This window comes from Podarcis cretensis (genome assembly GCF_951804945.1).
Source record: "Podarcis cretensis genome assembly, chromosome: 16".
Taxonomy (NCBI): Eukaryota; Metazoa; Chordata; class Lepidosauria; order Squamata; family Lacertidae; genus Podarcis; species Podarcis cretensis.
This window is the reverse complement of record NC_137186.1, coordinates 6,229,556-6,257,506: the sequence shown is the minus strand read 5'-3', so window position 1 is coordinate 6,257,506 and position 27,951 is coordinate 6,229,556. Positions and strand designations below refer to the sequence as shown.

The window sequence follows — 27,951 nt, the reverse complement described above, 5'->3', positions numbered from 1 at the left end:
TAAATTATTATTATTATTATCATCATCATCATCATCATCATCATCATCATCATCATTATCATCTCTGGAACTCACTGTCACAAGACGCAGTGACAGCCGCCAACTTGGATGGCTCTAAAAGGGGGATTGGGGAAATTCATGAAGGAGAAGGCTACTAGCTCTGCCCACCACAACTTCTACCAAGTTACAGGGAACCAGGCAGAGGGCCTTCTCAGTAGTGGCGCTCGCCCTGTGGAATGCCCTCCCACCAGATGTCAAAGAGAAAAATAACTACCAAACTTTTAGAAGACATCTGAAGGCAGCCCTCTTTAGGGAAGCTTTTAATGTTTAATAGGTTATTGTATTTTAGTGTTCTGTTGGAAGCCGCCCAGAGTGGCTGGGGAAACCCAGCCAGATGGGCGGGGTATAAATAAATAAATTATTATTATTATTATTATTATTATTATTAATTAATTATTATTATTATTATTATTAATACCTATCGCTGGAAACCACAGAAGGAGAGAATGCTCCTGGATTTGGGTCTTTCATGTGCATCTGGTCGGCTACTGTGAGAAGAGGGTACTGGACTAGACGAGCCATTGGGCCTGATCCAGCAGCAAGCCTCTTATGTTCTGAAAAACCTCATCCAAGCTCGTAACAGTCCCTGCGCACACCGCCTCCGTGGACCAGCTTCTGACGTGAGCATCACTCCATATGGTGGCGACTGAACACGTTTTGAGCCCATTTGTATGTCGAGGAGGGAATAAACAGCAAAAATGCACAAGCGACACCCCCCCCTTCCTTTCCCTCACGCCTGCCTGCCGCTCCCCCCCCCCCTTTGATGGAAAACATTTAACAGCTACGTTGAGGTTCCATTTCCTGAAACTACATACGCGCACACACACACACACACACACACACACACACATTGTCTTGCTTTACCTCCCGCAAACCATCTTCCTCCTACTTGGCCACACCATCTGTCCTAATCGTCCTGGGCAAATGTTTTCTGAGAAAAAAACCGGGGGGGAGCTCATCTTTCCCCAAACCCACAGATTCTGGGGCATCATAGATAGGGAAAAGGTGGAGAAAGGGAGGGAAGTGAATTTAAAAAAAAAATAAAAAATCTGGAAGGAGTTCAGCAATCATCAGTTTTAATTATAATGCCAGCTCCATCATTTTTTAAAAAAAAAATTAAATCTACTTGATGGATGCTGCAATTTTCCTGGTTTTTGTTTTTTTTTTCATCGTCTCCCCTCATCCCCCCATCCAAGGAAGGAACCCACAATCCATAAGATGAGATCTTCCGCCGCTGCACTTACAAAGAAACCATCCAAAATTAAAAAAATTATGGGTGTTGAAATGTATTTAAGTACATTTAGCTGGGCAACGGGGGTAGGATATAATCTGAGTTTATTTTATTTTATAAATAGCATGTTTCCCCCTCCAGGTTAGAGACATCCCAAATCATTTTGCCCCTCCTTTAGATTAAAAAAAGAAGTAGTAGTCGTCTCGCCCCTGTCTATCTCCTCTTTTTTGCACATGAATGGAATCAACTGCCCCCCCCCCCCGACTCCAATTCTGGGTTTGTTCGTTTTTTTTCTGTATCTCTTCCGCTTCAGTTCATGTATAGGGTATGATAGTCACCATCACTCCCAAACATCATAGATTGTAGACAGTTCCCTAGGCTGTAAAGGCCCACGGGGAAGGAGTCTTGGAAGATATGTGGGCTTTTTGCAGTATTGTAAAGGACACTTTCACACATATTGGCCTGAAGAAGGAAGTCCTTGTTATAAAAAGAAAAAGAAAAGAAAAGCAGGCTGAGGAGGCAAGTCTTTTCTTTTTGATCGGTCTGAAGAGGCAAGTCTTTTTTTTCCCAATTGCCCCAGCCCTTTTCTCCCTCTTTACACATTTATGCACAAACGCAAAAGGGAAAGTTTGAGGATTGTTTGAGGTGCCATTGCACAACTGAGGCTCAGCAAGCCACATGTGTTTTTGCGCGTCGCCAAGTTTGTATCGCAATCCACTGCAAACCTTCTCCTAGGCGGGCCGTTCAGCCGACACGCTGTCAACAAAACATTCACCAGTTGAGAAGGTGGGCCCAAGGAAGACCCACCAATGAAACTATAGAAATCTCTTAGACATGGGACAACGAAAGATCTCAGGTTCTCGATCCATAATGCCATTGTTCCAGTATAATTCCTTGAGGGGCAAGGACATTCTTGTAGAAAAAGCACATTTTTAAAAATAATCATCCAAGGATCAAGCTCATTTTAAGAAAACGGCTGCCATTTTGTTTTGTCTGCGATATAAATATGGAAGGGCAGGCTTTTCCAAAGTCACTCCCACCCCCCTTGGGGGATTAGAAGGAACCAGGAAAGCGACCTCAAGCTCCACCTCCTTGATGTCATTTCCTGGTTGTCTCGAGGGCCGCCATTTTGGAGGGAGCACAGGTGAGACGCTCTGGCTCCCTGAGTGACAGCCCACCGCTGTCTGCGCACCAATAAGGCCCCCGTCGCCCAGTTTGGGGGGCAAAGGCAACGGCAAGGCTGCAGTCACGGCCTCCAACCCCCGGCTGCTTTCACTGCATGGAGATGTAGGGCCAGTTGAAGCTGGACCCGGAAAGCAGCATGTCTCGAATCAGCGTCTCGATGGGGGTCTTGCCTACCAAGCGCACAAAGAAAAGCTGCTCAATCACAGGGGCGGAGACGATGCGCAGCGAGGGGAGGCGAAGGAGGAGGCGCCCAAATCGGCTGGGCTGGTTGGGGTACTGGTTCCGGACATACTCCTCCAAGGCACACTGGGACTTCTCCTGGACGTTCTCCACGTGGCACAAGTCCGTCAGCCCCACCGCATCTGCAAGGGGGAGAAGGAAAGAACATTCGCAGGGGAGATCAACTGATCGGTGTGAGAGCCAGCTGATGGATCTGGCTAGAGAAGATCCCATCTGGGCCAGCACCCTATTCTCTTTTTTATATATATAATAATTTATTATTATTTTCCTTATACATACTTTTACACTACAATACAATAAATCACAGGGACGCGGGTGGCACTGTGGGTTAAACCACAGAGCCTAGGACTTGCTGATCAGAAGGTCTGCGGTTCGAATCCCCGCGACGGGGTGAGCTCCCGTTGCTCGGTCCCTGCTCCTGCCAACCTAGCATTCTGAAAGCACCTCAAAGTGCAAGTAGATAAATAGGTCCCGCTCTGGCAGGAAGGTAAATGGCATTTCTGTGCGCTGCTCTGGTTCGCCAGAAGTGGCTTAGTCATGCTGGCCACATGACCTGGAAGCTGTACGGTGGCTCCCTCGGCCAATGAAGCAAGATGAGCACCGCAACCCCAGAGTCGGCCACGACTGGACCTAATGGTCAGGGGTCCCTTTACCTTTACAATAAATCACATAGATACTATTAGCTCTGCCGAGCTTGCGACTTCCCTCCATCCCTTCAGCAAGTACCCCTTATTTTCTTATATCGCGAATTCCATTTATAAACCTTGTATCTGCCGTACATTGTAAAAGCTATTTCAGTCCTGCCAGTGTTTTTAAAGTTTTGCATTTATCCTTTATATACACCATAAATTTACTCCAATTTTCTTGAAACCTCTGATCGTCCTGGTCCCGAATTCTTCCCGTCAGTTTGGCTAACTCCGCATAGCTCATCATTTTCGTCTGCCACTCCGCAATGGTGGGAACTTCTTGCAATTTCCAGTTTGGGGCAAGCATGTTTCTTGCCGCTGCTGTGGCGTACATAAAAAGTCTTTGGTCCACTTTCTTAATTTCCTTCCCCATCAAACCCAATAAAAAGGCTTCTGGTTTTTTTTTGGGGGGGGGGGGAGGTATATTAAATATTCTCTTGAGTTCATTGTAAATTAACTCCCCAGAATTCTTAACTTTATCACAAGCCCACCACATGTAGTAAAAGTCACCTTCCGCTGGCAGTTGAAGATGATGGAGTTTATGAAGCTGGCTGATCTCACCAGGAGAATCCGCGACCAGAAAGAAGAGGAATACCAAGAAGATTGGAAGAAATTTTAAGAGTATTTGAATAAATATTGTAATATTAAAGATATGTAATCACCTGAAAGAATCAATTAGGCCTAGGATTAAATTGGGATTAAATAAATAAATAAGAAAATGTACGATAAGAAAAGTTAGGAAATATGATTTTGACTGTGATATAGTTTTATGAAATAATGATATTGGAAACGGCTATATATAATTACTAAGAAACTCAGATGGAAGAGATTTGAGGAAGTCAAGTAATTTTTTTATAAAGATGGATTTTGATTGATTAATTTTTAGCTTATGTGGTGATTTGATGTATTTTATGTTTTATGTTCTTTTTCCTTTTTCCGTTTCATTCTTTTTTCTTTATTATTGTTGGCTTTTTCTTCTGTTATGTTTATGTATGGAAAATAATAAATATTATTTTTAAAAAAAAAAAAAAAAAAAGTCACCATCCGCTAGGCCAACATCCTATTCTCACAGAGGGCAAAAAAATGCCCAAGGGGAAGCCCACACCAGGGCCACAGCACAATCGAAACTCCGGCTCCTCCAGCCCTGGACAACCCTGGATTTACAGAAGCCGTCCCAGGGCCAGGGAGAAAAATACCGTATTGGCCCGAATATAAGCCGCACCTGAATATACGCCACACCTTTAAAATTTCGCAGGCACTCACACCCATTCCATTTTACCGTATGTCTGTTTCAGCAGCGATATCGCAAAAGTCAGTTTTTGTAAAGTCGCGAATTGAAGCAGCACTTTAACTTTTCACGGTCGGAATTTGGAGGGGGGAAATGTGCGGCTTATTTTCGGGCCAATACGGTAACTTTACAACCTTCAGAAGACATCAGAAGACAGCCCTGTACAGTGGTACCTCTGGTTACGTACTTAATTCGTTCTGGAGGTCTGTTCTTAACCTGAAACTGTTCTTAACCTGAAGCACCACTTTAGCTAATGGGGCCTCCCGCTGCCGCCGCACGATTTCTGTTCTCATCCTGACGCAAAGTTCTTAACCCGGGGTACTATTTCTGGGTTAGCGGAGTCTGTAACCTGAAGCATATGTATCCCGAGGTATCACTGTATAGGGAAAGTTTTTTCAAATGGTTCAAGTTTTATTATGTTTTTATATATGTTGGAAGCTGCCCAGAGTGGCTGGAGCAACCCAGTCAAGATGGGCAGGGTATAAATAGTAAAATAACAACAGCAACAATAAGGGAATAGAGCATCTCTATTTTCACAGGAGAAATGTTGGTGGTTATGCAACTTTCCCCATCTGTGATTCCTAGCCCCTAGTATTAAGAGACATACAGTCATACCTTGGTTCTCGAACGCCTTGGTACTCGCATGTTTTGGCTCCCAAATACCGAAAACCCGGAAGTAAGTGTTCCAGTATCGAACGTTTTTCAGGAGCCGAATGTCCAGTGCAGCCTCCACTTAAGCTCCTGTAGCCAATCGGAAGCTGCGCCTTGGTTTTTGAACAGTTTCGGGAGCCGAACGGACTCCTGGGACGGATTAAGTTCAAGAACCAAGGTTCCACTGAACTACCCCTAACAATGGAGGTCAAATATATCCATCATGGTTAGCAGCCGTCGATAGCCCTAGTATGCGCTATGAATTATAAAAACCATACAAGCTGGTGACCACCATTGCCTAGAGTCTGGCTGTGCACTGTGCGATGGTATCCTTCCATTTTCCCCACCCTGAGTCATCATTTCATCATTCAGGACAGACAAAAGGAAACCTTTCCTGCAGAGCATAGGGGAACTATGGAACTCCACAAGAGGCAGGGATGGCCACCAACTTGGATGGGTTTAATAGAGGATTGGCACATATCAGCCTAACATCAATCTATAAATGGCTGTCACTGAAACTGCTCCCCCGTGGTATAGCTCCACTGATCCTTTGCGACCAGTTCCAGTCAGGCTGGCAGACAGCAGCCCTGAACACACTTCAGAAACTGGGTTTTGCCCCTCAAGCCCTTCTAAGTCTGGGCTCGGGCCAAGCAAAAGCAATGGATAGGCAAAGAATTATAGACACCGAGAGACAACAGGACTACTTAAGGTGCCCCGACTACAAAATTGTAGAAATCGAGAGAGATATAGATGCACCAGCAGCAAATCTCTTTTTTCTTGTATCCAAAAATGGAAGAAGGGCTTTTACACTTGCCAGAAAGCTCGGCTCTGCCCTTGCTGGTCTTGGAAGGATCCTTTAAAAAAGTCCCATATGACCAGAGAATTTGCGCCTGTCCTTTGGGGAATATAGGTAAAGGTAAAGGGACCCCTGACCAATGGGTCCAGTCGTGACTGACTCTGGGGTTGCGGCGCTCATCTCGCTTTATTGGCTGAGGTAGCTGGCGTACAGCTTCTGGGTCATGTGGCCTGCATGACTAAGCCGCTTCTGGCGAACCAGAGCAGCACACAGAAACACCGTTTACCTTCCCGCCAGAGCGGTACCTATTTATCTACTTGAACTCTGACGTGCTTTTGAACTGCTAGGTTGGCAGGAGCAGGGACTGAGCAACGGGAGCTCATCCCGTCACAGGGATTTGAACCACCGACCTTCTGATCGGCAAGTCCTAGGCTCTGTGGTTTAACCCACAGCGCCACCCGCGTCCCAATGGGGAATATATAGGAAGCCCTGAACACATATTTTTTAGATGTTCCTTTTACAATGAAGCACGTAGAGAAACCTTTGACCCCCTGCTGGTGAGGCTTGCTGACCTCCCGGTAAAGCAAAAATTTGATCTTTTCCTCTTAGGCAAAGACCCCAAGACGACCCGGATGGTTGCCAGATTCTGCGCACAGATCTGTATGCGCAGACCATAGCCCGATTCAATCTAGTTTGAAAATTCCCAACCCGGATCCACAGGCGATTTTGGGTCATTTCTCTAAGGTAGTCTATTTTAAAGTTTTTATGTGTTTATATGCCTATCTGTGTTTATATGCCTATATGTCCCCTATAGGGGACGTGGGTGGCGCTGTGGGTTAAACCACAGAGCCTAGGACTTGCTGATCAAAGTGCAAGTAGATAAATAGGTACCGCTCTGGCGGGAAGGTAAACGGCGTTTCCGTGCGCTGCTCTGGTTCGCCAGAAGCGGCTTAGTCCTGCTGGCCACATGACCCGGAAGCTGTATGCTGGCTCCCTCGGCCAATAAAGCGAGATGAGCGCCGCAACCCCAGAGTCGGTCACGACTGGACCCTAACAGTCAGGGGTCCCTTTAAGAGAATGAGGGACCTTTGTCCTTTGTACCCCCAGACGGTGCCTTTAACCTTATGAGCTTGCAGCCTTAGCAAGAATAGGTTGGAGCAGAACCTGCATCTCATGTCCCCATATCTGCTCTGGTCATCTAGCATTTGCTAGGGGGCGAGTTCACAAAGGTGCTGGAGAAACTTTTTGCTTTGATTCCCGGAGTAATGCACCACGACTGGCAGATAAACACCCCGCCTCTCTTTATCTCTGTTTTTTTTTTTTTAATTAACCAAATCTAGCTGCCCCCCCCTTTCTCTCCCCACAAGCACACATCCCGGTGCTCCTTTCATCCCTTTGGTGGCCTGTGACACAGCATGCCCAGAGTAAGCGTTTTCAAGTCCCGGCTATTGACGCCGGCGACGGGCGGCCCATTCTCCCCACGCAGCTAAATGTCTGTTGCGTTAGGCATGCCGCGTTAGAAAAAAGCGGCGGCTGTGAATGGATTCTTGGTGAGGTCCCTTTTGGGGGCCTCTGTCAATAGCGGCGGCGTTCGTGGCCTGAATAGCCACGGCGCTCATTTGAGGGGCTCTGAATGGAGCTGTTTTGTGGCTCCCGCAACGGGGGAGAGGGATGAACTCAGCTTGAGGGTTGCGTTCAAGCTGGGAAACAGCAGCCCTCGGAGACGTATTTCACTGGAGTGCTGGGTGTGTGTGTGAATGCTTCTCAATAGGCATGGGGGGGGGGGAAACACAACAACCCTCAAATGTATATTCTCTTAATTGAATCCTGGAATTATGCTCTGTGGATTTTTTTTTGGGGGGGGGGGGGAGGTGATGTTAAAAATAAGTAAATAAATACCGTATTTTTCGCCCCATAGGACGCAATTTTCCCCCTCCCAAAATGAAGGGGAAATGTGTGTGCGTCCTATGGGGCGAATGTAGGCTTTCGCTGAAGCCTGGAGAGCAAGAGGCATCGGTCGGTGCGCACCGATCGCTCTCGCTCTCCAGGCTTCAGGAAGCTATCCGCAAGCCTTGCAAGCCCGGGGGAGTTCCCATGGGCTCACAAGGCTTGCGGGCCGCAGCCTGCCGCCCGAAGCACGGGGAGCCCTCCGGAGGACTCCCCGTGCTTCGGGCGAGTGTCCGCAAGGCTTGGGGCGGCAGCCGCAGCTGGGGGGGGGGAAATAATTTTTTTTATTCATTCCCCCCCCCCAAAAAAACGAGGTGCGTCCTATGGGCCGGTGCACCCTATAGGACGAAAAATACGGTAAATATTATTTATATCCCGCCCTCCCCAGCCGAAGCTGGGCTCAGAGTGGCTAACAGCAGTAAAATAATACAGCATTCCAAAATCAATTCATTATAAAATCAGTGGAAATCAAATTCATGGCAACCATTGGGCTTCTGTAAAGATTACCAAAGGAGGGGGTCAGGCTGTGCCTTGGCCAAAGGCCTGGCGGAACAGCTCTGTCTTGCAGGCCCTGTGGAAAGATGTCAAGTCCCGCAGGGCCCTAGTCTCTTGTGACAGAGCGTTCCACCAGATTGGAGCCACAGCCGAAAAAGCCCTGGCTCTGGTTGAGGCCAGCCTAACTTCCCTGTGGCCTGGGACCTCCTTTGAAGACCGTAAGGTCCTCCGTGGGATGTACCAGGAGAGGCGGTCCCGTAGGTACAAGGGTCCTAGGCCGTATAGGGCTTTAAAGGTTAAAACCAGCACCTTAAACCTGATCCTGTACTCCACTGGGAGCCAGTGCAGCTGGTATAGCACCGGGTGAATGTGATCTCGCGGCGAGGACCCCGTAAGGAGTCTGGCCGCGGCATTCTGCACCCGCTGGAGTTTCTGGGTCAGTCTCAAGGGCAGCCCCACGTCGAGGGACTTACAATAATCCAGTCTGGAGGTGACCGTCGCATGGATCACAGTGGCTAGGTCAGGGCGAGAGAGTAAAATGACTGAATTTGGCAAAGTGAGGCTCACTTCAAGAATCACCTAAGACAGAAGAAAGGAAGAAGACCCTCAGTCTAGCATCCTGTTTTCACTGAGGCCAATACCTGAATGGTAAGATCACAAATAGGACTTGAGCACAAGAGAATTCTCTCCTTTCCTGTGTTTTTCGGCAACTGGAATTTAGAAACATTGCTGTCTCTGACCACAGAGGCAGAGCGCAGCCATCGTGGCTACAAGCGATCAGTGGCACTCATGAACACGAAATTTATTATGGTCAGAGACCAGCTTGAGAAACACAAATGGAACTACAATCCCAATATATACAACAATGGATTTTGAGTTTAAAGTGCGATAGGCATAGTAAAGGAGGTAAAGGGACCCCTGACCATTAGGTCCAGTCGTGGACGACTCTGGGGTTGCGGCGCTCATCTCGCTTTATTGGCCGAGAGAGCCGGCGTACAGCTTCTGGGTCATGTGGCCAGCATGACTAAGCCGCTTCTGGCGAACCAGAGCAGCACACGGAAACGATGTTTACCTTCCCGCCGGAGGGGTACCTATTTATCTACTTGCACTTTGACGTGCTTTCGAACTGCTAGGTTGGCAGGAGCAGGGACCGAGCAACAGGAGCTCACCCCGTTGCGGGGATTCAAACCGCCAACCTTCCGATTGGCAAGTCCTAGGCTCTGTGGTTTAACCCACAGCGCCACCCGCGTCCCTCTCACTCTCTTAGCTCTGTGCAAAGGCTGTGTGCCCAAACTTCCGACAGTTTCCATCTTGCGATAGCAAAGGCAAACTGGCCTGGGGGTGATTTCAGAAACCGACGTACATTTTGGCAAGGCGAGCTCACTTAAGACGCAAGCAAAAACCCCACACACGCGCCCTGCCATCGCAAGCTCAGCTACCTGATGCCTTCAAGAAAATAGCCGGCAGTGGTCGATGGCAGGAAGGAATCAAGGAGGTTGCCATTGAGATTCAACAAGTTTATAGACCACTTTGCAAGACAATGGCGTGAAAGCCATGTACATGGTTGAAACAGAATGCAAACAAAACACATGCTCAGAGGGCAGATAGAAACATAAGAAGGCTCTGCTGGATCCTTCTAGCCCAGACTCTTGTTCTCCCAGCGGCCACCCAGATGCCCTAATGGGAAACTCAGAAGCAGGATTCGAGCACAAGAGCAAATGTCTTCTCCTGCAGTTTCCAGGAACTGGTCTTCAGAAGCATTGCTGCCTTTGACTGTGGAGGCAGAGCATAGACAACATGGCTAGTAGCCCTCAATAGCCCTCTCCCGCTCCATGAATTTGTGTCATTCTTTTTTAAAGCCCCCAAGGCTTTTGCCCATCGCTGCTTCCTGCAGGAGGGAGTTTAACTATGTGCATTGCAAAGAAGCGCTTTCTTCTCTCTCCCCCGAACCTTCCAACATTCAGCTTCGTAACACGGCTTCCAGAACTTTGGGAGAGGGAGAAAAACTCTTCTCTATCCCCTTTCTCCTTGACATGCATGCAGTTTATTAAGCTCTGCTTCTGCAGAGGCCAGCTCTAGGTAGCGGGTGCCAAGAGAAAGGTGAAGGGGAGGGTCACAGCTCACAGCACCTGCTTGGCATGCAGAAGGACCCAGGTTAACACACACACGCCCAGCAGCATCTCTAGGGAAGCTCCTGGCCTGAACTCATGGAGAGCGGCCACCAGTCGGTGTGGACAACACTGGGTTTGAGGGATATACAGTGGTGCCTCGCAAGACGAAATTAATCCGTTCTGCGAGTCTCTTCGTCTTGCGGTTTTTTCGTCTTGTGAAGCACGGCTATTAGCGGATGAGCGCTATTAGCGGCTTAGCAGCTTAGAAAAAGGGGGGGAAGGGAAAAAACTCGCAAGAACTCGCAAGACGTCTCGTCTTGCAAAGCAAGCCCATAGGGAAATTCATCTTGCGAAGCACCTCAAAAGACGGAAAACTATTTCATCTAGCGAGTTTTTCGTCTTGCGAGGCATTTGTCTTGCAGGGCACCACTGTATAATAAATTTATTATTATTATTATTATTATTATTATCATTATTATCATTATTATCATTATTACTATTACCCTGCCTATTATTATTACTATTACATTGGTGTCCCGCAAGACGAATGCCTCACAAGACGTAAAACCCGCTAGACGAAAGGGTTTTCCGTTTTGGAGGAGCTTCACAAAACGAATTTCCTATGGGCTTGCTTCGCAAGACGAAAATGTCTTGCGAGTTCCTGCAGGTTTTTTTTCCTTTCCCCCCCTTTTTCTAAGCCGCTAAGCCGCTTATCTGCTTATCCGCTAAGCCGCTAAAAGCCACTAAAAGCCGCTAATAGCGCTAATCCGCTAAGCCGTCAATGGGCTTGCTTCGCAAGACGAAAAAACCGCTAGACAAAGAGACTCGCGGAACGGATTAATTTCCTCTTGCGAGGCACCGCTGTACTATTACCCTGCCTACCCTGCCTATCCACTCTGGGTGGCTCCCAACAGAATATTAAAAACACGATACAACAGCATCCTGTTCTCACCGTGGTCAGCCTGTGGGAAGCCAATAAAATAATTATTATTATTATTATTATTATTATTATTATTATTTATTGTTTGTACCCCGCCCATCTGGCTGGGTTTCCCCACACCACTCTGGGCGGCTGCCAACAAAGATTAAAAATACATTAAAATGTCACACGTTAAAAGCTTCCCTGAACAGAGCTGCCTTCAGATGTCTTCTGAAAGTCAGATAGTTGTTTATCCCCTTGACATCTGATGGGAGGGCGTTCCACAGGGTGGGAACCACCACCAAGAAGGCCCTCTGCCTGGTTCCCTGTAATCTCACTTCTCGCAGTGAGGGAACCACCAGAAGGTCCTTGGTGCTGGACCTCAGTGTCTGGGCTGAATGATGAAGGTGGAGATGCTCCTTCAGGCCTACCGGGCCGAGGCCATTCAGGGCTTTAAAGGTCAGCACCAACACTTTGAATTGTGCTCAGAAACGTACTGGGAGCCAATGAAGATCTTTCAGGGCTGGTGTTATATGGTCTTGGCAGCCGTCCCAGTCCCTAGTCTAGCTGCTGTGTTCTGGATTAATGGTAGTTTCCGGGGGGGTTGATCCCCCAGGTCTGATTGGCCGCTTGGCCTGGTTCACAGCAGCAGACTGGTGGTTGTGGGAGGCAGGTCCTTTAGTTCAGAAATGGATTGTGCTCTCCTATTCTTCCCAAAGCGGCAAGTCGCTTCTGTTTCCCTCCAGCAGGAGGCGAGAGGGAGTCACTCCTCCACCCTCTGCTGGCATAACACAGAATGACTCCAGACCTTGGTGGCTATTTTGGCCATGCAGGTGTTCATTAGTGTCCCAGGGGTCACTTGTCTCACCTCCCTCCAACTCAGATGTAGGCAGGTGACCACCCCAAACTCTGCTTGCCAGCAAAAGGGGCCCCATGTATGCTCTCTTCATCCAGTGGGCCAGGAATTGGCCCACCGACACCAGGATAGCAAGCCCACCTTGGCTTGGTAACTTGTTCGAGCTCCTTGCTTGAACCTCTTGAGGAGCTTCCCCCATGCCTTTCTGCAACCTCCATACCTTCCTGGGGCATGGATTCCTTCATTAGAGGAAAAATCAAGCAAGAGGGGGAAGAAGACTTTCTCATAGGTCATCCTGGGACAGAATATGGCAGCTAGACTGGGGACTGGGAATGGCCACCGAGACCACATAACACCGGTCCTGCAAGAGCTACATTGGCTCCCAGGACATTTCCAGGCACAATTCGAAGTGTTGGTGCTGACCTTTAAAGCCCTAAACGGCCTCAGCCCAGTAGACCTGAAGGAGTGTCTCCACCCCATTGTTCAGCCCAGACACTGAGATCCAGCACCGAGGGCCTTCTGGCTGTTCCGTCCCTGCGAGAAGCAAAGCTACAGGGAACCAGGCAGAGGGCCTTCTCAGTGGTGGCGTTCCCCTGATCTCCCCTAACAACCGCTCGCCAGGAAAGGAAGGTGTTCCTGAAGCCATTCAGCATTGCAGCCACCTTTGAATTAATTGCGCAATCAGATCCAACACGATCAGAAGAGACCGGTATCCTGTTCTCACTATGGCCAGCAAAGAGCTGCCCCCTGCCCCCGCCTCCATGGCAAACCCACGGGCAGGATCCGGGCACATGAATCCTGTCTCCTGCTGCTGTTTCCAACAACTGGGTATTCAGAAGCATTGCTTCCTCTTGACTGTGGAGGAAGATCACAGCCATTAACCAACGACAGCCTTCTGTTCAGGCCATCCAAGATGGCAGATGTTATGTATTGAAGTTCTCACCCTGGCCACCAGGGGTATTGTGTATACAGTGGTACCTCGGGTTACAGATGCTTCAGGTTACAGCCGCTTCAGGTTACAGACTCCGCTAACACAGAAATAGTACCTCGAGTTAAGAACTTTGCTTCAGGATGAGAACAGAAATCGTGCTCTGGCGGCAGCAGGAGGCCCCATTAGCTAAAGTGGTGCTTCAGGTTAAGAACCGTTTCAGGTTAAGAACAGACCTTCGGAACGAATTAAGTTCTTAACCCAAGGTACCACTGTATAGTTTTCACTCAGGTCCACGTAAGTTAATTTAGGCAGGAAACCCTGGGCTGTTGTTGTTAAAATGTTGACAGCTGGCTGCCTATAAAAGCAGGCCGGCTGAGCTGTTTGCTGTTCAGTTCAGTTCCAGCTTACTTATAAAGAACTACCGTATTTTTCGCTCTATAAGATGCACCCCCCAAAAAAGTAAGGGGAAATGTGTGTGCGTCTTATGGAGCGAATGAAGGGTGCGCAGCTATCCCAAAAGCCAGAACAACAAGAGGGATTGCTGCTTTCACTGCACAGCGATCCCTCTTGCTGTTCTGGCTTCACTTCACTGGAGAGGCACTGCACAGCTTTCCCTCTCTGCACAGTGCCTCTTCAGTGAAGCGGGAGGAGAAACGGAGCCCCTTCCATTTCTCCTCCTGCTTTGCTGGAGAGGCGCTGAGAGAGGGAGAGAATATTTTTTTTCTGGTTCTCCTCCTCTAAAACTAGGTGCGTCTTATGGCCGGGTGTGTCTTACAGAGCGAAAAATACGGTATTTGGAGAAATCTCTGTGTCGTTTGCTATGTCCACCCACTACTTAATAGCAGACATCGCTGCCTCCTGCAGCACTGAGTTCCATAGTTTAACAATGCCCTGCATGAAGGAGGACTTTCTCTGGCCTGCCCCGAATGATGAAATGGTGAGTCAGAGCATGGCCATCATGGCCACCGATAGCCCTCTCCTCCTCCAATCCGGCAGCGCGCGATGCTCACCTGGGGTGAAGAGGACAATGGCCTTCAGGCAGGAGTACTCGGCCGAGTCGACGTGCAGAGCCTTCAGCTTCTCCACCTGCTCCTGGAAGACGCGGATGTGGTCCATGAAGGCCACCACGCGGTCGGCGGACATGGGCGAGGCGTGGAGGCCGGCGGCGGCCAGGAGGGGAGCCACGTGGAGAGGCATGGAGCACTGGGCGGCGTTGAGGACGAAGAGCTCGCTCCAGGTCATGCGCAGAAGGCAGACCTGGTCGGCCAACTGGAAGTCCGGGAAGAAGGGGATGTTCTTGGCCCACTCGATGGCACTGAAGAGGAGGCGGGCAGCCAGCTCACAGATGTTCTCGATGCCCATGATGTTGTTGGGCTGCAGGCACTGGGCCCCATAGCGGGAAGTGGGGTAGGGCTCTGCCCGGAGGAGGAGGGAGATGAAGCCCGTCAGGTAGGAGTGGCAATTGTAGGGGTCTCCGTTGGTGAAGGGGTACTGGCCCGGGCTGGGCTGCGCGGGAGCCATGCGCCCCCGTTGCACGGCTGAAGGGAGACAAGAAGGGAGGGAGGGAGAAAATGATGTATAGGTTGTTTTTATATGCAATGGCGGCAGAAAGAAGAACGGAGGATGAAATGGATGGACTATGCAGAATTAGATAAACTAACAGGAAGGATTCGAAACCTGCGGGACCAGAGATTCTCAGAAGGCTGGAGTCAATTTACGGACGATTTGAAAAGTAATTGTGATTAACAGATTGCGCTAGCAGGTCGGCAAGAAGTTTTGTAAGGTGAATTATTTGAAATATTGCAAAAAAAAATAAAAAGACAATGAGGAGAATTATTAGTTAAGGATAATTAAAGGTAATATGGAATTAAGAAATGCATAATAAGTGATAAAGAATAGAAAATCATCAGAGGCGTTGACGGAAGTCCAAAAATATTGTATAAGATGAGGTTATGTTGTATGAATGTTGGAATTAATATGTTAAAAAAATTATAAAAATGTATATAAAAAAGAGAAAATGATGTATAGATAATAAATAATAATAATAATTTATTATTTATACCCTGCCCATCTGGCTGGGTTTCCCCAGCCACTCTGGGCAGCTTCCAATAAAATATTAAAATACAATAGTCTATTAAACATTAAAAGCTTCCCTAAACAGGGCTGCCTTCAGATGTCTTCTAAAGGTCTGGTAGTTGTTTTTCTCTTTGACATCTAGTGGGAAGGCGTTCCACAGGGCGGGTGCCACTACCAAGAAGGCCCTCTGTAACTTGGCTTCTCATAGGGAGGGAACCGCCAGAAGGCCCTCGGAGCTGGACCTCAGTGTCCGGGCAGAATGATGGGGGTGGAGATGCTCCTTCAGGTATCTAACTGGTTAAACTAGCAAAAAATGTACAAAACTAGAGAAAACAAGTGTAGGAAATGTAAAACAAGAGAAGGTACATTTTTTCATACGTGGTGAGACAGCAAAATTGTTAAGAATTATTGAGAAATGATTTATAATGAAATGAAGGTGTTTAAAATAACCTTTGCCAAAAAAAACCCTGAGAAGCTTTCCTGTTAGGTATTACAGGAATGGACTTACCAAGATCACAAAAGAATTTGTTTATGTATGCAACCACGGCTGCACAAACAGCACAACATTGGAAAGAAGAAAGCGTCGCGGCTAAAGAAGGTTGGCAAGTTAAATTAAAAGAATATGCTGAAACGGCAAAGTTGGCAATGAAATTAAGAGGAAGAGACGACAATTTAAGGAAGAATGGAAGGACTTTATTGGATATGTTCAGAAGCAATGTACACAGGTTAATACATTGGCAGGGTTTTGAGAATACATGTAAATTTATTATGAGTGGACAATAAGTAATTCAAATGGTTAAAACTTTATAATGGATATATAGTACATTGATATACAATGGAACCAAGGAAGGGATTGGGGGAAAGTCAATTTGTTTTGTTTTGGTTTTTATTGTTGTTTGTTTTGTTTCTGTTATTGTTGGAAAATTAATAAAATGTTATGGGGGGGGAGAAGGGAGAAAGCACATGATTCTCGTCTCAGCATTTATTTCGTGAAACCAATATGCCGTTACGTTGTCCTGGGGTGGGGAAAATTTTATTTCCTGGGCTTCTGACTTAAGATTCTCTGTACTCACCACCCAAGCCTACTCGGGAAACGAAGGATGCATATGTTTCTATTTCATTTCCTTATTATTATTTTTCCATTGTGATTGCCAGTATGTGGTCTTTTTAATCGTTTTTATTTGGTTTTAAAAATGAAGAGTTGTAACAATACCAAATATACATTTCTCTGAATCTATTGTCAACATTTCCAACTGCGTATTATTTCAGTCTATATTTTGTATCACCTTGCCAACAAAGGTCCGTATAGTAAAAGCTATGGTTTTCCCAGTAATGATGTATGGAAGTGAGAGCTGGACCATAAAGAAGGCTGATCGCCAAAGAATTGATGCTTTTGAATTCTGGTGCTGGAGGAGACTCTTGAGAGTCCCATGGACTGCAAGAAGATCAAACCTCTCCATTCTGAAGAAAATCAGCCCTGAGTGCTAATTGGAAGGAGAGATCCTGAAGCTGAGGCTCCAAGACTTTGGCCACCTCATGAGAAGAGAAGACTCCCTGGAAAAGACCCTGATGTTGGGAAAGATGGAGGGCACAAGGGGAAGGGGACGACAGAGGACGAGATGGTTGGACAGTGTTCTCTAAGCTACCAGCATGAGTTTGACCAAACTGCGGGAGGCAGTGGAAGACAGGAGTGCCTGGCGTGCTCCGGTCCAGGTGGCCACGAAGCGACGGACACGACTAAACAACAACAATATTTTGTACCTGTCCATATTATCCATCATATTTGTTCCATTACAAGCATTATTAGAATCCTGGTAATGTTTTCACCTGCTTTACGATGGTGTCCTAAATAAATTATAATTTCCACCCCCCCCCCCCATTCTTTCTTGAAGTTCACGTCTTCTTGATTCCTGAGCTTCCCAGTCAGTTTTGCCATTTCGGCGCAGTCCATCAGCTTAGTTTGCCATTCCTCTGTCGTAGGGAGATTGCCAGTATGTTTTTAACAGAATTGTAAAGTTGGAAGGGACCCTTCTGGGGCCATCAAGTCCAACCCCGTACAACACAGGAATCTTATAGACAGATAGGTAAAGGTAAATGGACCCCTGACCATTAGGTCCAGTCGTGACCAACTCTGGGGTTGCAGCGCTCATCTCTCTTTACTGGCTGAGGGAGCCGGTGTACAGCTTCCGGGTCATGTGGCCAGCATGACTAAGCCGCTTCTGGCCAACCAGAGCAGCACACGGAAATGCCGTTTACCTTCCCGCCGGAGTGGTTCCTATTTATCTACTTGCACTTTGATGTGCTTTCGAACTGCTAGGTTGGCAGGAGCAGGGACCGAGAAACGGGAGCTCACCCCGTCACGGGGATACAAACCGCCGACCTTCTGATCGGCAAGTTCTAGGCTCTGTGGTTTAACCCACAGCGCCACCCGCGTCCCCTATAGACAGATAAGTAATTTTAATTACATTGTAATTGTTTTTTTAATGGTTGCGCCCCTCAAAAAATAATAATAATTAGCAGTTCTTATTTTATTTGTAAGCCGCCTTGAGTCCCTGTCAGGGAAAAAGGCAGGATATAAATTGACCTATTATTATTGTTATTATTATTGCTATTATTATTATTACTTTGTTTGCTTTGTATATAGTATGATGCAATACCATGCCCTTGGGGTTGTTAGTAATCACAATGAAAAAGAAAACTGAAAATTAAGTAAGTAAGAAGCGTCAAAATCAAGATGTGGAAAATATGGAAACAATGAGGAGAAACAGGACTAAGATGTGGAGATATGCTTCAGAGATCCAGACCCTGGGGAGCCCCGAGAAATTAATAATTATAATTTGGACTATAATATGGTCTCGTTTTATTTTAGTTTTTTATTTTAATTGGAATATTTTGATTGGATATATTAACTGGATGTTTTTTATTGGAAAATCAATAAAAATGATTGAAAAAAACTTGTGTCTAGGCAAAGGGAACCTGCCCTGCATGATTGGCAGGGCCAGCAGATCAGAGGGCGCTCAGCTCTGGCCCCACAAACAAGGCCGCTGGATCACGCCAAGGGCCCATCTTGTCAGAAACCCATAAGCTGGACTTCAGCACAAAAGGCCCTCTCCTCTCCTGCAGTTCCTGCAGCAACTTGCATTCAGAAGAATTGCTGCCTCTGACTGTGGAGGAAGAAGCACAGCCATCGTCGCTAGTAGCCACCGATAGCCCTCTTCATGAACCAGCCCAGTCCTCCTTTAAAGCCATCCAAGTTGGTCGCTGTCCCTGCCTACTGTGGCAAGGAGTTCCACAGGTTGCGCTGCGTGAGCAAGCTCCGAAAACGCTGTCTCAAATCTTCCCGCATTCTCTCTCCTCCAAGGAATCCTTTGCCCCCTCCAGACAACTTTTTTTTTAATCATCTAGCCATGATTATTTGGGTCTCTACCTGCTACTGGGGCGGTCAGACACCGTGCTGCTTTAACACTGCTGGGGGCTCAGTTTAATTCTGCCAAGATGTTTCCTTTTACTCCATAGTTTTCTAAATTTGTAGGGAGGAGGTAAAAAGAAAGTATAGAAGTAACTGGGCGGTATAACGTAATGGATAGACAAAGTACAGCGAGATTAATTGGAAGTCAGTTTTAAATTTCTTTTCTACAAATTTTATAATTGTGTTCAATACCAGGAGTATATATGATGATAATTATATTAATCTTCTTATAGTGCGGTGGTTTGTTTGATTTTTCTGTTATTTGTTTGATTGTATGTTTGTTTACTTATATGCACGTCTGTTTTTCATAAATGTATTTATTTTAAATTAATAAAGATATATTAAAAAATAAAAAAGTTTTTAAAAAACACTGCTGGGGGCCTGCAAATATTTTGAGGCAGCTGCACTGGTTTCCTTTCTAATCTGTGCACTTTTTGACACCTGTCCCAGAAATCCTGTACCTTTTTATCCTGCAAATGTTCCCACAATGGCCAAGCAGATGCCCACAAGCCAGACCCAAATGCCATGGCACTTTCCCCCCCATGGTTTCCTGGAACTGTTATTATTCAGCGGCTACTGCCTCCAACATCAGGGACGCGGGTGGCGCTGTGGGTTAAACCACAGAGCCTAGGACTTGCCAATCAAAAGGTCAGCGATTCAAATCCCCACGACGGGGTGAGCTCCCGTTGCTCAGTCCTTGCTCCTGCCAACCTAGCAGTTTGAAAGCATGTCAATGTGCAAGTAGATAAATAGGTACTGCTCCGGTGGGAAGGTAAACGGCGTTTCCGTGCGCTGCTCTGGTTCGCCAGAAGCGGCTTAGTCCTGCTGGCCACATGACCCGGAAGCTGTACACCGGCTCCCTTGGCCAATAAAGCGAGATGAGCGCCGCAACCCCAGAGTCGGCCACGACTGGACGTAATGGTCAGGGGTCCCTTTACCCTTTACCTCACTGCCTCCAACATGGAGGCAGAAAATAGCCATTGCAGTTAGCAAATATTGGTAGCCTCATCAGCCATTAATGTGTCCAATAGTCTTGCAAAGGAGCCCCTCTGCTTAAATGTGGAGAGGAAGAAATCGGACGTTAAGAAGCGATTCCTTAAAAAAAAAAAAAAAAAAAAAAAAAAAGAGGAGAATAAAACGCAGAGGGAGGACAGAGAGAAGGAAAGGGAAAAGGTAAATAACTTTGAAGGGCAAAGATGAAAAGGAGGAGATGCTGTCCTACCCTGGGAGGTTCTTGGGAAGACAAAGACGGGCATGAATCAAGGGGAACGAGGGATGAAATTGCAGGAGCAGAGAGGAGGATGATTCAGCAATGGGAATGTGGTTGGGCACGGCTAGATAATCAAGATCTCCCTTTGCAAAAGCGTTGCAGAGGAAGAGGAAGGCAAAGAAAGGGAGAAAAGGAGGAGAGAAAGCAAAGAGTAGGGAAGAGGAGGCGTGGAGGGAATTGGGTGAAATGGAGAAATGGGGAACTGGAGGAAAGCAGGATAGAAAAGGGAAAGTCACAAAGGAAAACGGAAGGCAGGAAAAGCAGAAGAGGGATGGAAGGAAGATGAAGAATTAGGGTCCCCGCATAGGCACTTTTTATAGCGCTCTCGTAAGAATGCAATGGGACGCGGGTGGCACTGTGGGTTAAACCAAAGAGCCTAGGACTTGCCAACCAGAAGGTTGGCGGTTCGAATCCCTGTGACGGGGTGAGCTCCCGTTGCTCGGTCCCTGCTCCTGCCAACCTAGCAGTTCAAAAGCACATCAAAGTGCAAGTAGATAAATAGGTACCACTCCAGCGGGAAGGTAAACGGCGTTTCCGTGCGCTGCTCTGGTTCGCCTGAAGCGGCTCAGTCATGCTGGCCACATGACCCGGAAGCTGTACGCCGGCTCCCTCAGCCAGTAAAGCGAGATGAGCGCCGCAACCCCAGAGTCAGCCATGACTGGACCTAATGGTCAGGGGTCCGTTTACCTTTACTTTTAAGAATGCAATAAGAGCCCGCAGGATCAGGCCAAAGGGGTCCAGTCTAGTCCAACATCCTATCCTCACCAAGGCCAAATACCTGTAAGGAACTAGGGATGTAAATAGACTTCCTCCGGACCGTAAGGACATCAGAAGAGCGCGGCCACTGGGTCACGTCAAGTGGAGGCCTTGTGGTCCTGCCTCCTCTTTTCACAGTGACCATTCACATGCCCCTTTGGAAGCCCAAGAGGGGGTCTGGGTGCAACAGCAGTGCTCTCCACGCTTGTGATTTGCAGTAACCGGCTTTCAGAAGCTTGGCTGGGGCAGAGCAAAGCCACAGCAGCTGGTAGCCAACAGGGGCTAGTGCTAGCGATAAATAGCTCTCTCCCCTCCATCAATTTGCCCAGTCCTCTTTTCAAGCCTTGGTGGCTGCCTCTGCCCTCATGTGGGAGGGAGTTCCAGAGTCTAGCTATGTGTTGTGTGAAAAAGCTCTGGCTCTGGTTATCTCCCGATTGGACTACTGCAATGTGCTCTACGTGGGGCTACCTTTGAAGGTGACCCGGAAACTACAACTAATCCAGAACCCAGCAGCCAGACTGGTGACTGGGAGCGGCCGCCGAGACCACATAACACCGGTCTTGAAAGACCTACATTGGCTCCCAGTATGTTTCCGAGCACAATTCAAAGTGTTGGTGCTGACCTTGAAAGCGCTAAACGGCCTCGGCCCAGTATACCTCAAGCAGCGTCTCCACCTCCATCGTTCTGCCCGGACGCTGAGGTCCAGCACCGAGGGCCTTCTGGCGGTTCCCTCACTGCCAGAAGCCAAGTTACAGGGAACCAGGCAGAGGGTCTTCTCGGTGGTGGCGCCCTCCCTGTGGAACACCCTCCCACCAGATGTCAAAGAGAACAACAACTACCACACTTTTAGAAGACATCTTAAAGCAGCCCTGTTTAGGGAACCTTTTAGTGTTTGATGTATTGCAGTATTTTAATATTTTTTTGGGAAGCCACCCAGAGTGGCTGGGGAAGCCCAGCCAGATGGGCGGGGTATAAATAATAAATTATTATTATTATTATTCTTTTATCTGTCCCGAAGCTTCCCCGCATTCAGCTTCAGGGCAGTGGCAGGGCAGCTATTTCCCTTTCGACAGAGTTTGCTGCTGCAAAGGTTTCGGACCAGAAACTCTGCTTTGTGCCCAGTCGCTGCAAGTCCCAGAACTCCCTGCTGAAATCCTCCTCACTTTTAATGCCACAAATAAATTGAAATTAAACCAGGTTCACCCAGAGAGCAGAAATAAATTAAATCAGGCCAGGGGTGGAAGTAGCCGGTGCGCAAATCTGTCGGTTTTAGTTTATCCTTTTCTCAGCCTTTAACTCAAATGGCCTGATTTAATTATTTGCCCTGCTTTTCATAGAATGGCAGAGTTGGAGGGGCACCCCCAAAGGTCATCTAGTCCAACCCCCTACAATGTAAGAATCGCAGTTTGCCCCTCTGGGTGGCAATAATACACGGACATTGAGGAAGCACTGCAGAACGCAACTAATAAGGCAGAATGATGTGCGGATGGTTCAGGAAAAGGCTGTAGCTCAGTGGCACAGCAAGGACCCTGCATGCACAAGGTCCTGAGTTCAATCCCTGCTATCCCCAGGTACCACTGGGAGAGACCCCTTGCCTGAAATCCTGGAGAGCTGCTGCCAGCCAGTGTAGACAACACAAAGCTAGATAGATCCAAGGGGCTGGCTTGGTGTAAGGCAGCTCCCAATTAAAACCAACCCTCTATTCAGAACCATGAGGACTAGCGTCTTCTTTTTTAATGGAATGACAGTAGCTCAGGAGTAGAGCGATTGCTTGGCATGCCAAAGATCCCACATTTAATCCCTGCTTGAAACCCCAGAGGGCCTCTTCCAGTCAGCGGAGACAATAGTGAGCTAAATGGATCAATGGTTGGACTCTGTATAAGACAGATTATTATGTTCCTATGCACAAATCTGCCATTAACGCACCATTGGCCACTAAGGCACCAGTACCTTTTTAAAAAGCACCTCTCCCAGTATCAAGCATTTCAGACCAGCAGAGGAGGCCGTGGTAGTAAGGGTGCCACCACTGGAGGCTGCCCAGTTGGCATTGACAGGGCCTCCTTGGTGGTGGCTCCCCATTTGTGAAATGCCTTCCCGAGCGAGTTGCGCCCACCTGCCTCGTAATTGACTTTCAGGAGGGATTTTAAAAACACCCCTCTTTATCTAGGTTGCCATTTGGTGGCTGAAAGACGACTGTTTCTGGCGACCCTCAGATCCCTGGACAGAGAAAAGGGGGAGACTTTTTCACCCAGTGCATCATTAAACTGCAGAACTCCCTCCCACAGGAGCCACTGGTGCATCTGATCGGCCACTGTGAGAACAGGATCCTGGACTACATGAGCCATTGGCCTGATCCAGCAGGCTCTGCTTATGTTCTTTCTCTTCTCAAATGCTTTTCTACATGATTGATAGGTTTTCCACCCTGGGCTCCTTCGAGAGGAAGCGTGGGCTATATAAACTGAATGAAGTGCTTTTGACACTCAAGCCGTATCCTTTTAGGATCCACGTTATTTTTGCGATTGTTAGCCGTTTCAATACTGTGTTTTCGTTGGTAGAACCTGCCCTGGGAACTTAGGTTGAAGGGCAAGGTAACAGATGAATACATAAATAATAGGACTATTGATGCACCGATGACATTTCGCAGAATACATCCAGAGAAAAAGAAAAACCAGGATTCACAGGAAACTCAGTACTTTTGGCACTGACTGGCAGTCGCTCTCCAGGGTTTGGGGCAAGAGAGCCTCTGCCAGCGGGGATGGAACCTAGAACCTTCTACATGCCAAGCAGGTGTGCTGACCACTGAGCTACGCGATATACTCAAGTTAAGACATTAGCAGGATTTTAAAAAAACACTTGTAATGTTATAGACAATGTTTAAAATTGGAAGCTTTTAATGTTTAATAGACTATAGTATTTTAATATTCTGTTGAAAGCCGCCCAGAGTGGCTGGGGAAACCCAGCCAGATGGGTGGGATATAAACAATAAATTATTATTATTATTATTATTATTATTATTATTATTATTATTACTCTCCAGAGGAGCCCTAAGGCAGCAGGGAGGAGGCGAGCAAGAAAAGGGATGTCACAACTTCCACAAAAGGAAAGAGTAAGAGAGATCCGAACAGGAAAAAACAGGGGAAGAAGAAGAAATGGAAGACTGGCCTCTGGAGAGCGAAGGGAGGAGAGGGAGATTGCAAGAAAGCAGAGAGAAAGAGAGAGAGGAGGGCGAGATGCATGGGACACCCGCCCCCCTCCTCGGGCAACCCACCTTCACGGCGCATGCCGACCTTGAGGCACTTGGTGAGGCGGCAGTGCTGGCACTGGTTGCGGTGGTGTTGGTCGACGGGGCACTGGCGGCTGGCACGGCAGGTGTAGCTGAGGTTGCGCCGCACGGAGCGCTTGAAGAAGCTCTTGCAGCCCTCGCAGGTGAACTGGCCATAGTGCTTCCCGCTGGCCTTGTCCCCGCACACCAGACAGTCCATGGCCGACGCCGACGCCTTGCCCTCCCCGCTGCTGCCCCCGCTGGGCTCCTGGGGGGCTGGGGCTGGCACCTGCGGGGAGACCCCCGGGGGAACGCCAGGAAGCTCTTCCTGCCAGGGGGTCACTACCAGAGCCATCCTGGGAGAGGGGTGGTAAGGGAGGGGCAGGAAAGGAGGGGTGTGGGTGGGGAGAAAGGGGGTGAGAATTGCAGGGGGGCTAGAGAGAGATCTAGCTAGGGGGGTTGGTTGGAGGAGGTATGGGGCTGGCTGCAGAGGCTGGGAGGTCAAGAAGGGGCAGCAGTGGGCAAGAGAATGACGGCTAGGGAGAGAAGGAAAGGATGAGATGGGCAGGAAGGCTGGGGAACGGGTGGACTGGAAGCGGACAAGAGGAGGAGAAAGGAGGGAGAGAAGGAAGGAAAGGAGGAGGAGGAGGAGGGAAGAGGAATGGAGAAGGGCAGGGGGTGAGCGGCTGAAGTTTGGGAAGGAGGAGAGGGTGGAAAGGACCAGCCGTGAAGGAGCGAGAGAAAGAGGAAGCAGGTAGAAAGGAGGAAGAGGAAAATGAGGATGAAATAGATCCCAAAGAAAGCGGGGTTATAAATCTACTTTCCAGCAGAAGAGCAAACAACTGCATGCTTTGCAGGGTGGGGGGGGGCGGGGTAGGGAGAAGAATAAGGAATGAAAGGAGGGGCGTCTTTGGCAGCTTCTCCCCCCACTCCTCGCCCCACAAGACCGAGCAGGCAACTGTAAACGAAGGTTTTCTTCCAGGAAAAGCGGCAGAGGGAATCCCAAAATCCCCACTAGTAAGAATCAGTGCCGGGAGGGGAAATTGCAGTCGCCTCCCTCCATTTTCCTCCCCGTGCGTCTGTCTTCCCAAAGAAGCGGTCTGCCTTCTTTGCTGGAGAAAGAAGATCACAATGCCTCGATTTGGCAGAAGCCCAGCAGAGAGAAGGGAAGGAATCTCGGGTCTTCAGTTGCCAGAGGATGGAAAGCACACAGGGTTATAACGACTCCGAAAAAGGTGCCCATAACCAGAGAGAAAACTTCTTCCAGTGAGGCGGCAGCTGCTAGCAGGCATTCAAATCCTGACAGATCTGTGCATGGGGGTTTTATTTTTTTAAGGAGAGGAAGGACAGGGAGAGAGAAAAGGTGCGAGAGGTTAGTTTATTTTTAAGAAGAGAGCTCAGCAAACATTGTGCAAGAAAGGCGAAGGAAAAACCAGAAGCCACACAACTCCCATCCCGGTTGTCTAAAGTTCACATTCCCATCGAGTGTAAAATATACGACATCTTAAGATAGCCTTTTGGGGCTGTTCATCTGCCTTTTAAGGCAGTGGCGTCCCAAAAGGAACAGAAAATGCAACTAACAAGTCTTTGAGAGGTAGTTCAAAGTCAGTCCTCCCCAAAAAAATATTCTTTTAAAAAATGATGGTGGCTCCAAAGGAACGATCCATCAGATTTTGATGGGCTTCCGAAAGAGAGGGAGAGCCTTCATCCTAAACTGTCTCTGGGATGGGTGTTTCATCACCAGAAATGCCCGTCTCTGGGGTTTTAGGGTGCTTCTGCCTTTGGGGTGTGGGCAAATTGAAGCCATCTAAGCCAGGGCAAAGACTCCAATCGATCCTCTGTTTCTCTCCCCATTCTGTCCTTTCTATGATCAAAATCAACAGGCAACAGAGAAAGAAAGTAGCTTGCATGAATGAGACAGATCTATTCCGGTGAACTATTTTTAGGATCAGGGAGCATGTGGGTTTAACTCTGAACCCCTGTATATATCTTTATTCTCCTATTGACCCCTGATCAAGGTATTAAATACAGCTGATGAAGATCATCTACAGATCAATGAGGGATTTGGGGGGGCGAGAGAATTTGTCTTTTTCCAAGCGTAGCAAGAATTAAAATGATATTCCTTTTTCCAACCCTCTGAAGAATTTATTATCTCCAACCATCTCCTAATAATATATTTATGAATAAATGTCATTTCCCACTATAGCAAGGAATGTCCATTGAATAATAAATAATATTTCTTAAAAGCTTTATGCAAGAAGAAATGGCATGCAATTGTATTGATATTGCTACCTGCAAAATCTGTAATATCAGTAATGCAATACTGTTAAAAGCAATACTGTACATTATTAGCAATATATTCCTATTAATACGCTGCTATTTTTACAGGTAATGGTAATTGATACATCATGATTAACAGCATTAGATTGCTGTTAATAAAATTACTAGTGATTACTGTTGATAACACTATTGTTTCTAATATTATTAGATCCTGTTTCCTTCTCTAGACATTAACGGTCATTAGTAACAACAGTCAATATTTAATAAATATTCATGCCACTGTCTATACACAATTGTGTTAAGCTTTCACCCTATTACAATTAAAGCAACTTTATTAGCATTAGTAATATTTTTAACAGATGCCAAATCCTGCTACCGAAATTACATATAATTATTTCTTTAATTATAACAGAATATTTAGTACAATTAAACTCGTTTTGAATTACCATAATTTCATCCCACAGAAATAATAATTAATAATCCTAGAAAGTGATGCCAGTACAGATGAGTGGGCAAGTTTTTTGTTTTTCAGCTGAACACCAAAAGCCATCCTTAAACATCATTGCTGCAAGCAGCTAACATCAAATCTGTACTGTTTAAATCGTGTTGTTTTTTTTTAAAGAGAGCAAAAATCAATTTGTGAAGTTTCTGCTTGTTTTGCAAATTCTCATACATTTTCCCCCAACGAAAGTTCTTTCTTTTTAATTTTTCTTTTCCGGGAGTCCTCCTTATCCCGGGTTGCGGTGGGGATAAACCTCTCCTGACACGGCACAAACCTTCACCCGTTTACTCAGGAGTAAGCGCGCGCCCCTGCAGTCAGCGGAGGAGCCCGCTACTTTAGGAGGGAGTAAAACTCACAGGTAGGTGTGCCTATAGCATGATGTTGCCTCGTGTCACTTGCTACCTGAAAAGGGGAAAGTACCCCAAGAAATAAGGGAAAGCTCTTCTTCTCCAACAGGAAGACACAAAAAATAGGCGCGCTCCTTTGACTTACCACTGCACCCCCGAATAAATTCAAAAACAAACTCCTATCTGTCAGAGTGGGCAGCAATGACTTAACCACAAGCAAAACCACAAAGATAAAATATGGTTTAATAATAATAATAATAATACCCCAAAGCGGGGAGGGGAGGGGCATCTCCTTTATCGGAAAGGAAGAGGAATAAGGAGGGCAGTACCCAGACCTGCTCGAAAATCGCTTTTAATTCTCCTTCGGAATCCTGGAGAAGAAATTGGTGGTTTTCTCTCTTTTCTTTTCTTTGAAGCAAATTCCGCCTGGGGGGGGGGAAGGGGGGGCTCTCGAGGCTGCTCCTTGCGCTTCTCCCTCCAGCGCAAAAAAAAAAAGCAGCAGTTTCTTCTTTTTGCGCGCAACGCGGCGGCCCCGATCCTGAAGTTGCGCCCGCGCGCAGCTCCCGCCCGCGCAACAATGCTTCGGAATTTTT

The 27,951-nt window shown here is 47.4% G+C and overlaps 1 protein-coding gene across 2 annotated transcripts; it reads right to left on the bottom strand.

Moving 5' to 3' along the window:
- Positions 1-1,378: 1,378 nt before the first annotated feature.
- LOC307205641 (COUP transcription factor 2-like) lies at positions 1,379-27,951 on the bottom strand. Of its 2 annotated transcripts, XM_079958287.1 has the most exons (4): positions 27,694-27,951; positions 24,236-25,537; positions 14,407-14,934; positions 1,379-2,838 (listed from the first exon to the last, which is right to left on the bottom strand). In XM_079958287.1, exons 2-4 carry the CDS (start codon positions 24,582-24,584, stop codon positions 2,564-2,566), a joined length of 1,152 nt encoding a protein of 383 aa, XP_079814413.1. In that variant the 5' UTR covers positions 24,585-25,537; positions 27,694-27,951; the 3' UTR covers positions 1,379-2,563. The 2 variants fall into 2 exon arrangements, with proteins under 2 accessions (XP_079814413.1, XP_079814414.1); XM_079958288.1 differs by lacking the exon at positions 27,694-27,951 and having other exon boundaries at positions 24,255-24,658.

Excerpts from the sequence above, each read along its gene's own strand:
- LOC307205641 (XM_079958287.1), bottom strand. The coding sequence starts at position 24,584 with ATGGCTCTGGTAGTGACCCCCTGGCAGGAAGAGCTTCCTGGCGTTCCC. Across the intron at positions 14,935-24,235 it reads GGTCGGCATGCGCCGTGAAG|CCGTGCAACGGGGGCGCATG; the intron begins GTGGGTTGCCCG and ends GTCTCCCTTCAG. Across the intron at positions 2,839-14,406 it reads CATTGTCCTCTTCACCCCAG|ATGCGGTGGGGCTGACGGAC; the intron begins GTGAGCATCGCG and ends TCCCCCTTGCAG.